At 41.1% G+C, this 12,557-nt stretch overlaps 1 protein-coding gene across 1 annotated transcript; it reads left to right on the forward strand.

Moving 5' to 3' along the window:
- Positions 1–5,421: 5,421 nt before the first annotated feature.
- Positions 5,422–7,083, forward strand: LOC147631983 (serine/threonine-protein kinase STY46-like). The gene is made up of 2 exons (XM_086807915.1): positions 5,422–6,324; positions 6,422–7,083. Exon 1 carries the CDS (start codon positions 5,548–5,550, stop codon positions 6,046–6,048), a length of 501 nt encoding a protein of 166 aa, XP_086664041.1. The 5' UTR covers positions 5,422–5,547; the 3' UTR covers positions 6,049–6,324; positions 6,422–7,083.
- Positions 7,084–12,557: the final 5,474 nt, after the last annotated feature.

The raw sequence follows: 12,557 nt of genomic DNA on the forward strand, positions 1-12,557 counted from the left end.
GGAAGACAGGATGGACTTGAGAACTCTCCGGTAACTCAAGTTTATATGCTATATCCCCAATCTTCTTAAGGATTTTAAAAGGACCACAATATCTCGAATAAAGATTATCACACTTTTACGTTTTCATGGTTTCCGACTGCGCATTCTGATGAGGAATACAAAGTCACCTTCTGCAAAGGTCACCTTTCTACGTCCCTTATCTGCATAAGTTTTAGCGCGATCCTGAGCGCTACGAATGCTCTCACGTGCGGCTCTGAGCATATCATTCATATCTTCAAGGAAATCCTTGACAGATTGAATCTTCTCCTCTCCTAGGCCTACAGCTATCGGAGATCTCGGCTAGAATCCATACATTAACATGAATGGTGTAAATCCAGTCGCGCTGAGTGTTTGGAGCTATTATAGGCAAACTCCAATAAGGGCAAGTACTCTTCCCAATTAGATTTCTTCTTTACTAACATAAGAATGCAACATATCCTCTAGAATTTGGTTAACTCTTTCAGTTTGACCATCAGACTCCGGATGATCTGCCGTACTCATACTCAAAGTAGTATCCAACTTTTTGAAGACTTCCCTCCAAAAATGACTGTTGAACTTTCTATCTCTATCTGACACTATATCTGCGTGGGCAGGCCATATAGCTTATAGAGATGTTCAATAAAGAGTTTTGCCAACTTTGGTGTTTTAACAATTTTCTTCGTGGTGGCGATAAACTTTGCCATTTTAGTTCACCTATCCACTACCACCCACACCGAGTCATTCCCTCGACTCGTCTTGGGTAAACCGGTAATGAAATCCATGGAAATGCTTTCCCATTTCCCTTGAGAAATCTCCAGCGGATGGAGTAGTCCTCTAACCTTAAGATGTTCATGTTTATTGACCTGGCACTTACTGCATTTCAGCACATAAGTCTGGACGTCCTTAAACAAACTAGGCCAATAAAACTGTCTTTTTACTAGTGCATAGGTCTTCTGAATCCTAGGATGACCCCCACTTGGACTATCATGACTTTCTTTAAGAATTTGGGCCCGAAAGTCACCAATAATTGGTACACTTACTCTACCCTTGTAGAGTAAGTACCTATCGTCAATGGAGTAATTAGCATATTTCTCCCCCCGACGAAGTTTATCACTCCCCTTTGAAGCGGCAGTCAAGGGTGATGAAGGGCCTACGTTAGAGCTCTCCGGCTCCAAACTATACCCAGAAGACATGGCTAGTCTCTCCTGACTAACTCTCGCTTCCCTTCCCGTTGCACCTTTGGCCAGTCTCTCCGGACTAGCAATCTGTGCCAACGAGGGAGGTGGTCGCGTCTGTGAAGAAGTGCATACGCGTATAGCGCGCCAGACCTCTGTAAAAGATGGATCGTGCTCACATAAACCACGTAGTGTCTCCAAGAAATCATTCTTGTGAAGATTGTGAAACTAAGTTCATTAACTTGTGGCATGCGACTAAGTGCATCTGCCACCACATTATACTTACCTTTCTGGTAACATATTTGAAGGTCAAACTCCTGTAGAATCTCCACCCACCGAGCTTTTCTACCCTTCAGTTCATTTTGACTTGAAAGTCATTTCAAACTTTCATGGTCCGTCCGGACCTCAAAAGAAGCACCATATAAATAGTGTCTCCACTTTTTCAATGCATGAACTATCGCTAGTAACTCTCGCTCATAAGCTGAGTAGTTACGCTGCGTACGATCTAACTTTTTACTCTCAAATGCAATTGGGCGTCCCCTTTGCATAAGTACGGCCCCAATGGCCTCATTATTAGCATCTGTTTCCAAAACAAACGGCTCATTTGGATCGACAATAGACAAAACAGGTGCAGCTGCTACTACGGTCACCTTGAGCTTATCAAAGCTCTTCTGTTGGGCTTCCCCCCAACTAATGTTTTTAGTTTTTGACCATAACTGGTCAGTCAACGGGACTACGATCCCATTGGTGAAGTGTATAGAGGTATGTGAAAATTAATTTTGGCTTTGAATATTGAGACATGATATATATAGCATGATATATGGCATTTTTTGGATTCGATCAAATGAGACATACGTATGTAAACATTGTAGGTGCCAAAACAACCAAACGCAATTGATTGCGGATTTTATGTAATGGCATTTATCAAGAAACTAATCGATGGGAGCCTTATACATACACCTCCAAAGCATTGGGTATCCACATGCTTATTAAAAAGCTTCCTTATGAAATCTCTTGCTATGTATGAGCTAAATGTGAATTTGGTGTTATAAACTCTAACATTGCTTTTTTCCTTGTGTAGCTATCAAAGAAGTGGTTCGACCATGGATACGTCATGAAGTTGAAGGAAGAGTTCAGTTCTTGGCTTAGCCATGTATTGGATGAGCATCTGCCCTTAGCATCGTGACCTTCTTAGTTTGCTATGTTAGTTTTTTGTCAATGGATGGCTTATGCCATTCCATGATATATGACATTGTATGTCTCCACGATAGTGAAGATAAGTCTTACTTTGGGATTTTATAGTTCGTACAAAATTTCATTTCGAGATAAGTTGTGCACGATTTGTAAGGCTACACTTCCATGGAATGCTAAATGTTTTGGTTGGAATGCTACATGTGTCAATGTAGTACTTATTTTTGGTTTTAGGGTTGATTTTTACTTTATGCAAAACATTTGTACTTGCCACCATTTCACAACATTTGTACTTCGGCTTGTCTTAGTTTATTGCACATATGCAATCTCTCTTTTGAGAGTGACATCCTTGCTACATGGCGAGAGCTACCAATGTCAAACAAATCCTCTATACAACGCTCAATGACAATAGGATGGAGTGGCAAATGATATAGATCATTTCGAGTGCCAGGAACATGTCCCTTATGAGAAGCATATAATGAAATAACTGCTTTGTCTTTTGTATTCAAATACTCCACTTGTACCTTAAACGGACAGTGACACTTCTTTGAGGTCCTCAATCTCCTTAGTGTCCCCTTTTGACTAGGTTCTCCACCTCTATGGCACAAGTAATCAACAACCCTCTTTGATGGCCCTTGGTTTTTTGTTGAGCAAACTTTCACAAGCCTCACTTTGTGCTCTATCATTATCTCTATCAAATGCCTCTCCACATTAGAGCTATCAATATTCAAAATGGTAGTGGGTTCTCTTTTTGGGTTCTTTTGAAGCCAACGTGGAATAGAATCTCCATCAACTCCTTTTACCATGTTTCTGCAAGCACAAGAATTAATGAAGTCCTTTACATAAGAAATAGGGATTCCATGTTGACGAATGTCAACACACCATGTTTCTTTAATGGTTTCAAGGGTTTCCTTTATCCCTCTATGATCTCCACACTCCAATATATTATGACATGTCATGACAATATTCTCCCATTCCTCTATGCATGATATCCTTAAATTTGGAAATGACTTTAAGCAAAGCACAAGGGAGCCATCTTGATTCTGATCCAAGCAAAGATTTTCCTTCATTCGCCTCCATTTCTTCAGATCAAGGATTCCTCTAGAATCGAAAGTCTTAAGACTCTCAATGGTCATCGACAAATTCCCTTGAATAACCATGACCATCACATCATAACTTCTCCTATCAAAGGAGAAATATATAGGCGATAGATAAAGCAGTGGATTAAGTGACTCTTTGGCACTTTCTTCAATTTCTTTGCTTTCAACCCTTTGTGCAAAGAAACCATCCTCTTCTTGACTCCAACTAGATTCTTGGCTACTTGTATCAGGCACCAAGTATTCTTCGATCGTAGTTTGCTCACTTGGGCCATCTTCAATCCCACGATCTTCAATCCACAAGCTCATCCTTCACACACATGGACATATTTAGAAAGTTATCATGTTTGAAAACGCGAAAAAAATTTCTTAATACAATGCTATTCATCTATCCCTTAGACTGTCGTAGTTTGCTCACAGTCCTAGTTTACTACACAGTCCTACTTTCTTTACTTTTCTTATTTTACTGCGTAGACCTTGTTTTTTGATTTTCCTACCACATATCAAATAGACTGAGTGATTTAGAGACAAGGAAGAGAGAGAGAGAGAGAGAGAGAGAGAGAGAGAGAGAGAGAGAGAGAGCAAATTACCTTGAATGTTAAGCAAGCTTCTTTGAGTAAAAGGGATCAAAAGGGGTGGTGTAAGGAACATATGACAAGGTGGAAGCGGGCATTTTTTGAATGACAATGAAAGACGCTCAAACCTGATTAATTGAACGCTACATGCAACCAATAGATTTCTTAAGAAGAAAATCTTGAAAAATGATTAAGATTCAAAAAAAAATGCAATACAAAAAATGCCATATATCATGCTATACAAAGGACACACTATTGAAAGTCAATCCATAAAATCATCATTGTTGGCAACTTGGCATATGCGTTTGGAGGAGTTGTTGCATTGTCAATAAACTCCAAGTTTATGCATTAGTCTCATAAATCATCACCGTTTGCATATGCCTTTGAAATCTTTGAAATGTTAATTATCTCTAGTTATGTAAACCAACGCATTGTCTCTAATGACCATTGACGAACAAAACATATGTTTTTTCACATACCTCTACTACGGCCGAGTGCTTGTTACGCTTTGTCATTCAGACTCCTCCGTCTCCAAATCATCCTTCTCCCTCACCAGTTAGGTTTTACAGGTGTTCAACCGACGGCCACGAATCGCGCTGCCAGTTTAGCTTGATCCGACGGCTGAAATTTTTCTCCCAGTTCGCGCTGCAATGATCCTAGTTTAGTTTTTAATCGCTTTGGATCGACGGCCGAGAATCGCGCGCTCGTCTCAGCCGTCGATTGCGCGTCCTAGTTTAGTTTTTGATCGCATGGGATCGGATGGCCGAGAATCGCGCGCTCGTCTCAGCCATCGATCCCACCTGAGGCGCTTATTAAAAGCACCGTGTGATATAGCGACGAGGCACCTGTATCCTATCCGGTTGATCGGTTGGCAATTAGTAGCCTGAACTAAAAGGCGGTGCTAATATCACTGGTCATATGCATGTGCTCACAAGTTCCTTTCCCTTGGACAATACACATTGTAGCCCAAATCACCACCGCCACCATAAATATATTGCAAAAAACAACCTGCTCGCCCTGGCTGCGGCCGCTACTATACTGCATATCTTTGGGTGCTGCCCAAGACGTTGGCCCCACCCCCATCAAAATACGCGCCATGCATCCTCCCCTGATCTGCTCTCTAGTCATCCCTCCCCCTGGTTTTAATCGACTGGCCTACATTCTGTGTTACGTTGAACGTCCGGCCTCTGCTCACAATATAAAGCCGGTCTCTCCCCTCTTGCATGCACCAGCTATGGCCTTGAAGACCACCACAATCTCCTCTTGCATGCACCAGGCGCTATGGCCTTGAAGCCGGTCTCTCCCCTCTTGCATGCACCAGCTATGGCCTTGAAGACCACCAGCTATGGCCTTGAACACCACCACAATCTCCTCTGATTATTCAATCTCCCCATTTTTCTTTTCGATCCTAAGGTGTCAGTTGTTAAATTGATTTATCAGTTCCTTTTTTATTGAATTAAAACAAATCAAAATCCAGATTATTACAATCACATGGGTAGTGATCACGAGGAGGTGATTCCCTCAATTGGCCCCATCTGTCGCATACTTTTTGATCAGAAGCAAAATTATGTGGCTGCAGCCCAAACTTTTCTTAGCCATTATCTCATTGAAGGCAAAGACTTAGAAATAGGAGACTGCATTGGGGTGGGCTCATCCGGAGTTGTGTACAAAGGCTTGCACAACGGCCAGAAAGTGGCAATAAAGCAATTGAAAGGCATCATGACGACCAAGGGCAGCAAAACAGAAGGGGAGTTCAGGAGAGAGGTCGTAGGGCTCCTTTCTTGTGCCCACAAGAACATGTTGAAGCTTTATGGAGTGTGCATTAGCTCAGAGCATGGCATTTGCATTGTGACGAAGTTCATGGAGGGGGGCTCTCTGCTTCAATTCCTTCAGCAAAGAAAGAGCTTGATGAGGAGAGAGATTGTAAAGCTGGCCAAAGATGTTGCAAAAGGGATGCAATTCTTGCACTCTAGGGAGATCGTTCACATGTAGGTACTTGAAAAATTTCGACGACGTAGTGTAGTCATGAACAGGGATCGAGGGTGTCGGTAGTTCTGGATTTTTATGAATATGCTGATTAATTATAATATTCAAATGGGCTCTTAAGTATGGGGTTTATCCTTTGGTCTTTGCAGGGATCTAAAGACGGCCAATGTATTTCTAGATGCGCAGGGTAATGCTGTGATAGGAGATCTAGGGATGGCAAGGTTAGTGAATGAGAAGGTGGCCGAGGCAGCTGGAGGAACCTACCGTTGGATGGCGCCCGAGGTGGGCAATAGTTATCGCTAATAATAATCAAGTTAATTGGCCATTTTGTTTCATGATAATCAGCTGAGCACATGCATGCATTGATCTCCTACTGTAGGTATGCGGGGCGGAATCCGGAACGGAAGAGGGGTAGTTCGGCTTCAAGAGCGACGTGTACAGCTTCGGTATACTGTTGTGGGAGCTGGTGACGTGCAAGATGCCATACGCCGACTACAACCCGGTGCAGGCAGCGGTGGGGGTGGTGATCCACGGGCTGCGCCCGGCCATTCCGCCCACCTGCTTCCCCCCTCTCCGGTACATCATCCAGAAGTGCTGGGACCGAAACCCCGACGTCCGCCCGCACTTCTCTCAAATCCTCAAGATGCTCGACATCATCTCCCAACAAAACTGGAGCTAATTCAAACGAGTAACCTACAATCACGTTTATAAAAAAAAAAAGTGTATAATCATCATTAAAGTGAACAATTCTCTTACAGGCTAAGGCTAAGAAGCCTCTCCGGCTTCTTGCACCGCGCCTGTGCTTACCACCCTCGTGAGGCCCTTCACAACAACACTGAACCCAGAACTTGGAGAGAGATTTGTCTTGCTCCTTGTGAGGGCGGGGGCCGAGAGAGAGAGAGAGAGAGAGAGAGAGAGAGAGAGAGTAATCCTATAAAGGTCACAATACTCATTGCAAAATCTAGTGTTTTGATTATTATTGTGAGGCTCTAGAAAACCAAAAAAAAAAAAGCAGAAAGGGCAACCTATCCCATTCATCCCCCCAAAATATATATATATATATATATGACCACAAAAAAAGAAGCAAATAGTGCTTGAAATAAAACACAAATGATTCAGTCAAGAAACAAAACAATAGAATATATTCATATTCCAAACTTTTTTATTATGTCTTCAAATTCCACTAGCATTAAAGGCATGGCTTATATCTTCAGAGTAATACAAAATGCCACCAACGGTACATGGTATAGCCTAGTCTTACTAGTCATGAAATGCAAAATGCACTACAACAAATGAAGAGTACAATTTCCTCAAGAGCCGCGAAGAGCCGCGGAAATTTCAAAGGATCTAAAAATGGAAAAAAACAGTAATGCGGCTATATGCGCAGCTATGTACACGGTTATAAAAACGCGGCTACAGTCATGCTAATAACCGCGCTTATAGCTGGGCTTATAGCAATACCTATAACCACACACAGAGCCGAGCTTACAGTAGCACATATAGCTGTGTACTGTTTGTTTTTTAAAAAATGGGGACAGCATGGGTGAGATATTTGGGGACACCACATATCTCACCCATTCTGTCCCCGTTTTATAATTAAAAAATCACATAATTTAAACTCTCTTTTAGAACAAACACTTAAAAACACTCGTACCTATTCTCCACAAACATTGGGGGGCGACATGTTACTCTTTCCGACAACAAATTTTAGCATGCATAAGATATGAAAATCACAATGACACATGTAGGAAACAAAGTGGAAAATGGCAAAGAGAAAACTTACAAATCATGCTAGCTAGCCTCCCTTTCCTCTGGATCTAAACTTCGTCACACCATACTTCAAGAGTTGACTCCCGTGCGTCGGTTTTTGTTGAGGGTGTTGAGTACCCTCCCTCGCTTCCTTCTTTGCCTTCTTCTAGTCCTTGATAGTGCAGTTGGCATGCATTTGTTTTCCCTCTTTCGTGCACCTCCTTGCGCGAGACCTCCTATTATTAAGGATCCCATTCATCCACCCCTCCCCCCCCCAAAAAAAAAAATTGACCACAAAAGAAGTTCGAACGGGGCTCTTTATGGCATGGAGTTGAAAATGCATACCATGTTATGATGCTGGTTATGCATAACATTTGAGATTTGGATATAGGAGTTGCAAATATGGGTAAAGTTTGGATGCATTGGGGATAGTTCTGGAGAGCTTGTTAGATCCAAAGACCATCTCATACTCCATTGTTACTAAATGGAGGGCACAACTTACTAAGAAAAGCCGACTCATATTACTAAGATACTTGAGTATTACATGGGCTTCACCTCATAGCCCCTTGCACAACGTGGCTTTTTTATTGGAACTAGAATATTGGTCCATGAAGATGGATGCTGAAGAAGAAGTATTGGATGATTTGTACAATGTCAATTCATTGGATCCTGAATCAATAGCCATGGTGAGTAATGTTCAAAAATTGTTGAAATACAAGTCAAAAGAGAGAATTTAGTTCAGTGGAAAGTTTGTTTAGGATCTAGCAAGAGATCAACCTGCATGGAAGTGGTCGATTATGAAAGGAACATCTTGTGAATTTATAAGGCCGCTTGCAGTACACGTTCTTGCAAAATGCACTGCAAACTCAAGCTGTGAAGAAATTGGAGCACATACAAGTATGTGCATAGTACCATCCGCAATTGAATTCTCAGAGACGGGGAACAAAAAGTGGTATATGTGTATTGCAATAAGAAGATCTTGAAGCACTTTGAGAGTGAAGATTATAGAAGATGTTCCAAGATGGATGTACGAATGTGCAGATGATGCAAATGGAGATGTCAAAGAAGAGGTTTTGCAGAATGTCAATTCCTCTTTTATGATGAGTACGCTGCAAGAAGATGATAATTTGGCTAAAAAAACGAAGGCATCACCTTACATCAAAACATGGAACTCGTGAAAAATGAGCTCAAGGTATGTTCATATTAATTTAAAACCAACTGTGACAATATGAAAGCTTAAAGAGTGTTTCTCCATTAAGATTGAGAGTAGAAAGAGAAAGTACATCATTGCGGGATGATTCTTAACTACTTTCATCAAAGTTAATGTTTTTAAAGATGCTAGGGGACCGAATGTTGTTAGTTCTAATTATCCACAATGCACAAATAATTTTTATTTAAAGCCAACTCATATTTGATAATTCAAAGTATAGAATGGTGCTTGAGCATAGAAAACATACCAAAACACTCTCCATATCCCAAAAAGTCATGCATTGTCCACACTAAAATTTTCTTTAGCTTTTTGCTATGTTGTGTAAGTGATCAAGACACATCATACACTTGGATGCCACACCATAGTATCTCAAGCTCCTCGAGTAAAGGTTCAACTTTTTAGGCATGATAAGAGCTAGCATCACATGACCCTTCTTTATTGACTTCCAAGGAGGGAGATTATAGTTCATTACTAACACTGGCCATGTGGTCTATGATACCAATTTAAGACCAAATGGATTGAATCCATCCATGCCCAATCCAAGTAGTAAGTGACATGGCACGTCCTTGAATTCTGACTACTCCTCTTGTATGTGTTGCCATGTTGGTGAATCTTCTAGGGACCCTCATTGTGCCATCAGTGGAAGGATTATGTGTATGCCATGTCATCAGTTTGGTAATAGACTTGTACTAGAGCATGTGATGAATGTCGCGTATGATAGGAAAATGCTTCAACACCTTTTGAGGAATCATATTACCTTGAAAATTATTTGGTAACTAGACTCCTCACATTTTGGACATTGAATTACAGCTTTGTGGGCACCCTTAAATAACACACAATCATTGGCACATGCATGTATACGTTCCTAATCCATGCCAAATATCATCAATACTCTCTTAGCATGCACCGTTGTGTTTGGCATCTTGTTGTCATAAAGAAGCATCTTTTTCATGAGCCTACATAAGGTTTGAATTTTAATATTATTTATAAAGAGTATGTCAAAATTGTTAATTGCTAACCAAAAATGCTAAGGAGTCACCAAAAGAGGCTTGTAACATTTGTATTGCTCCAGCCTATCCCCAATATTTCCCCACAATCATGTTAAAAAAGTTTATAATCGTCAAGTGCTAAGAGGGCGAGAAAGAGATTTTGCAGACTCTGTACCGCTCCTCTTCGGCTTCTTGCATCGCGCTTGTGCTTACCACCCTCTTGAGGACACTGAACCCAGAACTTAGTACAACATCGAGCTTGATCCTTGTGCCGGGGGGGGGGGGAGAGAGAGAGAGAGAGAGAGAGAGAGAGAGAGAGAGAGATTTGTCTTGCTCCCTGCCAACTGCACGCAAGAGAGAGCTGGTTGTATTGGAACACGTACTTTAATGAAGGACAAATAATAATAAGTTTTCTCGAGGGTTTTAAAATACAATAAACTTCTCTATCCAAAGGTTCTCTTCTGCCTTTAATTAATTGATTCAAAAAACTCACTCAGAGTTTTTTAGGATCAATAATAAAACTATATATAAGCTTGAAAGATGTCCACTTTGGTATCCCCCATCTCATCAATGAGTACAATTCTTTGGTTTTGCCATCCTTTAGCTTGATACCATTGAGACAAGACCAATCTTTAATCCAAACTCAGTCATCAATTGTAGTAGAGCACAACTCCCTTTTAATCAAATCAAGTACCTCAGCTAGCAGGTCTCTCTCCCTACGAGATAACTAAAATTCCCAAGTTATGTGGTCCACATCTTTCCACCCTACCACATCCCAATCCCAACAATCATCCAAGTACCTAAGGCCTTTGTTATTAACCTTCGCAAGTTGAGGATATGTCAAGTAAAGCCAAAGGGGGATTAAATTTGTGTGTCCACCAAATACCCAAGCTAAGCATAGAATCACCAGTCACTCGGCAACCCCCATCCCAAGTCATGAGACCCAAGGAGTCTCTCCATCTTTTGCATAGCATTTTGCATACTGCAGAGCTAGTGACCTTAAGAGCGGCAAAGGAAAACATTTTATCCTTCCAACTTAAGTCCACCCATTTACCTTTAGCCATCATATCAAAAAGCTCAACAAATTCCCTCATCAATAATTCCCAAGTAGAAGTCTGAGACAGACATTTAGGAAGCATCAAGGCAGTCCTTGCAATACAGTGAGTAGGCATATGAAGAATATCAATACCGAACCTTCTCCTTTTGGAACTGACAATTTGTCCCCAGGCTAACGAAGATGAGGCTTTTTGGGTTCCATTACCATTCCTCCATAAAAAGTCTCTAACCGGACCTATGATTTTCTTCCAATGACACTTTTGCCAAAATCCAACACTGGGCAAAGAAACATATATAAGCATTCAACACTGTGTTGCAGATGTCAACTCTATTATGAAAAGGAACTCTGATACCCTCCCATTTCATTAGTTTTTCTAAGAACCTATTTATTGCCCAATCCATCAATTGTTTACCCTCACTCCAAAGGGGATTTATTAGTTACCCCCACTCCAAAGGAGATTCCCAAAAGCCTGACAATATGACCCCTTTGTACCACCCCACAACCCCACCTTTACATATCAAAGTCATTATCCTTTGTCAAATTGATAATTCTGGATTTTTGAATATTGCATTTAGAACCAAAAGCAATAGCAAAATCCTGCATTATGTCTAGAGCCAATTTGACATTATTGTTCTCAGCTCCTAGAAACAGTAGGGATTCATCAGCAAAACATTGAATAACCAGTTGATCACTATGCCTAAGTTTTAGTCCAGTGATGTTCCCATCTCTGTAGGCCTTCTCTAAGGAAATCACCAGAGGATGAGAGGCAATGGCAAACAAAAGGGGGGCCAAAGGGCAACCTTGTCTCACTGATCTGTTAATCTCAAACCCACCTACAACTCTTCCATTCAACCTTACATTGGAGAATCCACCCCAAGCAAGAGTATAAATGCAAGTTGCTATTCCGTAACTCTTGCCACAAAAGACCAATGGATCGTGTCATAGGATTTTTCTAAATCAAGTTGGAGAATGATGCATTTTTGTTGGGTTCGATAACCACATCTCTTCCTAACAATGCAGCAAAAATGTTATCATATATTGACCTACCCTCGATAAAACCATGTTCCTTATTGGACACGACTTCTTGCAAACAACACTGGGATAATTCTAAGAGCAATCACTTTTGCCAAGATTTTGTAAACCATAGTTAGCAAGATGTTGGGCCTCCAGTGACCAAATTTGTAACAAGTAGTTTACTTTGGAATAAGTTTCACTAGCCCCTCTTTGAAGTCCTTATCCATATATCCTGTATTGAAGGCTTTCCTCTAAATTTCACCACAATATCCTTCAAGGAAGGCCAAAAGGCTATTTAAAGAACTCTATGGAGAGTCCATCCCAACCTGGGGCTTTATCTCTCCCCAGCTTAATAAGGCACATCTATATCCCTTTCTAGCCACTTTCCTTTGTCTAGATGCACATTTTGGCTAAGTAGTCCCAACATCCTTTCTTCATCTTGAAACCTCCTGAAGGAGCTGTCTTTATTTAGACTAAGAGTAGAGCCCAGAAATTT

This window comes from Cibotium barometz, chromosome 14, assembly GCF_041138505.1.
Source record: "Cibotium barometz isolate CiBa-2024 chromosome 14, ASM4113850v1, whole genome shotgun sequence".
Taxonomy (NCBI): Eukaryota; Viridiplantae; Streptophyta; class Polypodiopsida; order Cyatheales; family Cibotiaceae; genus Cibotium; species Cibotium barometz.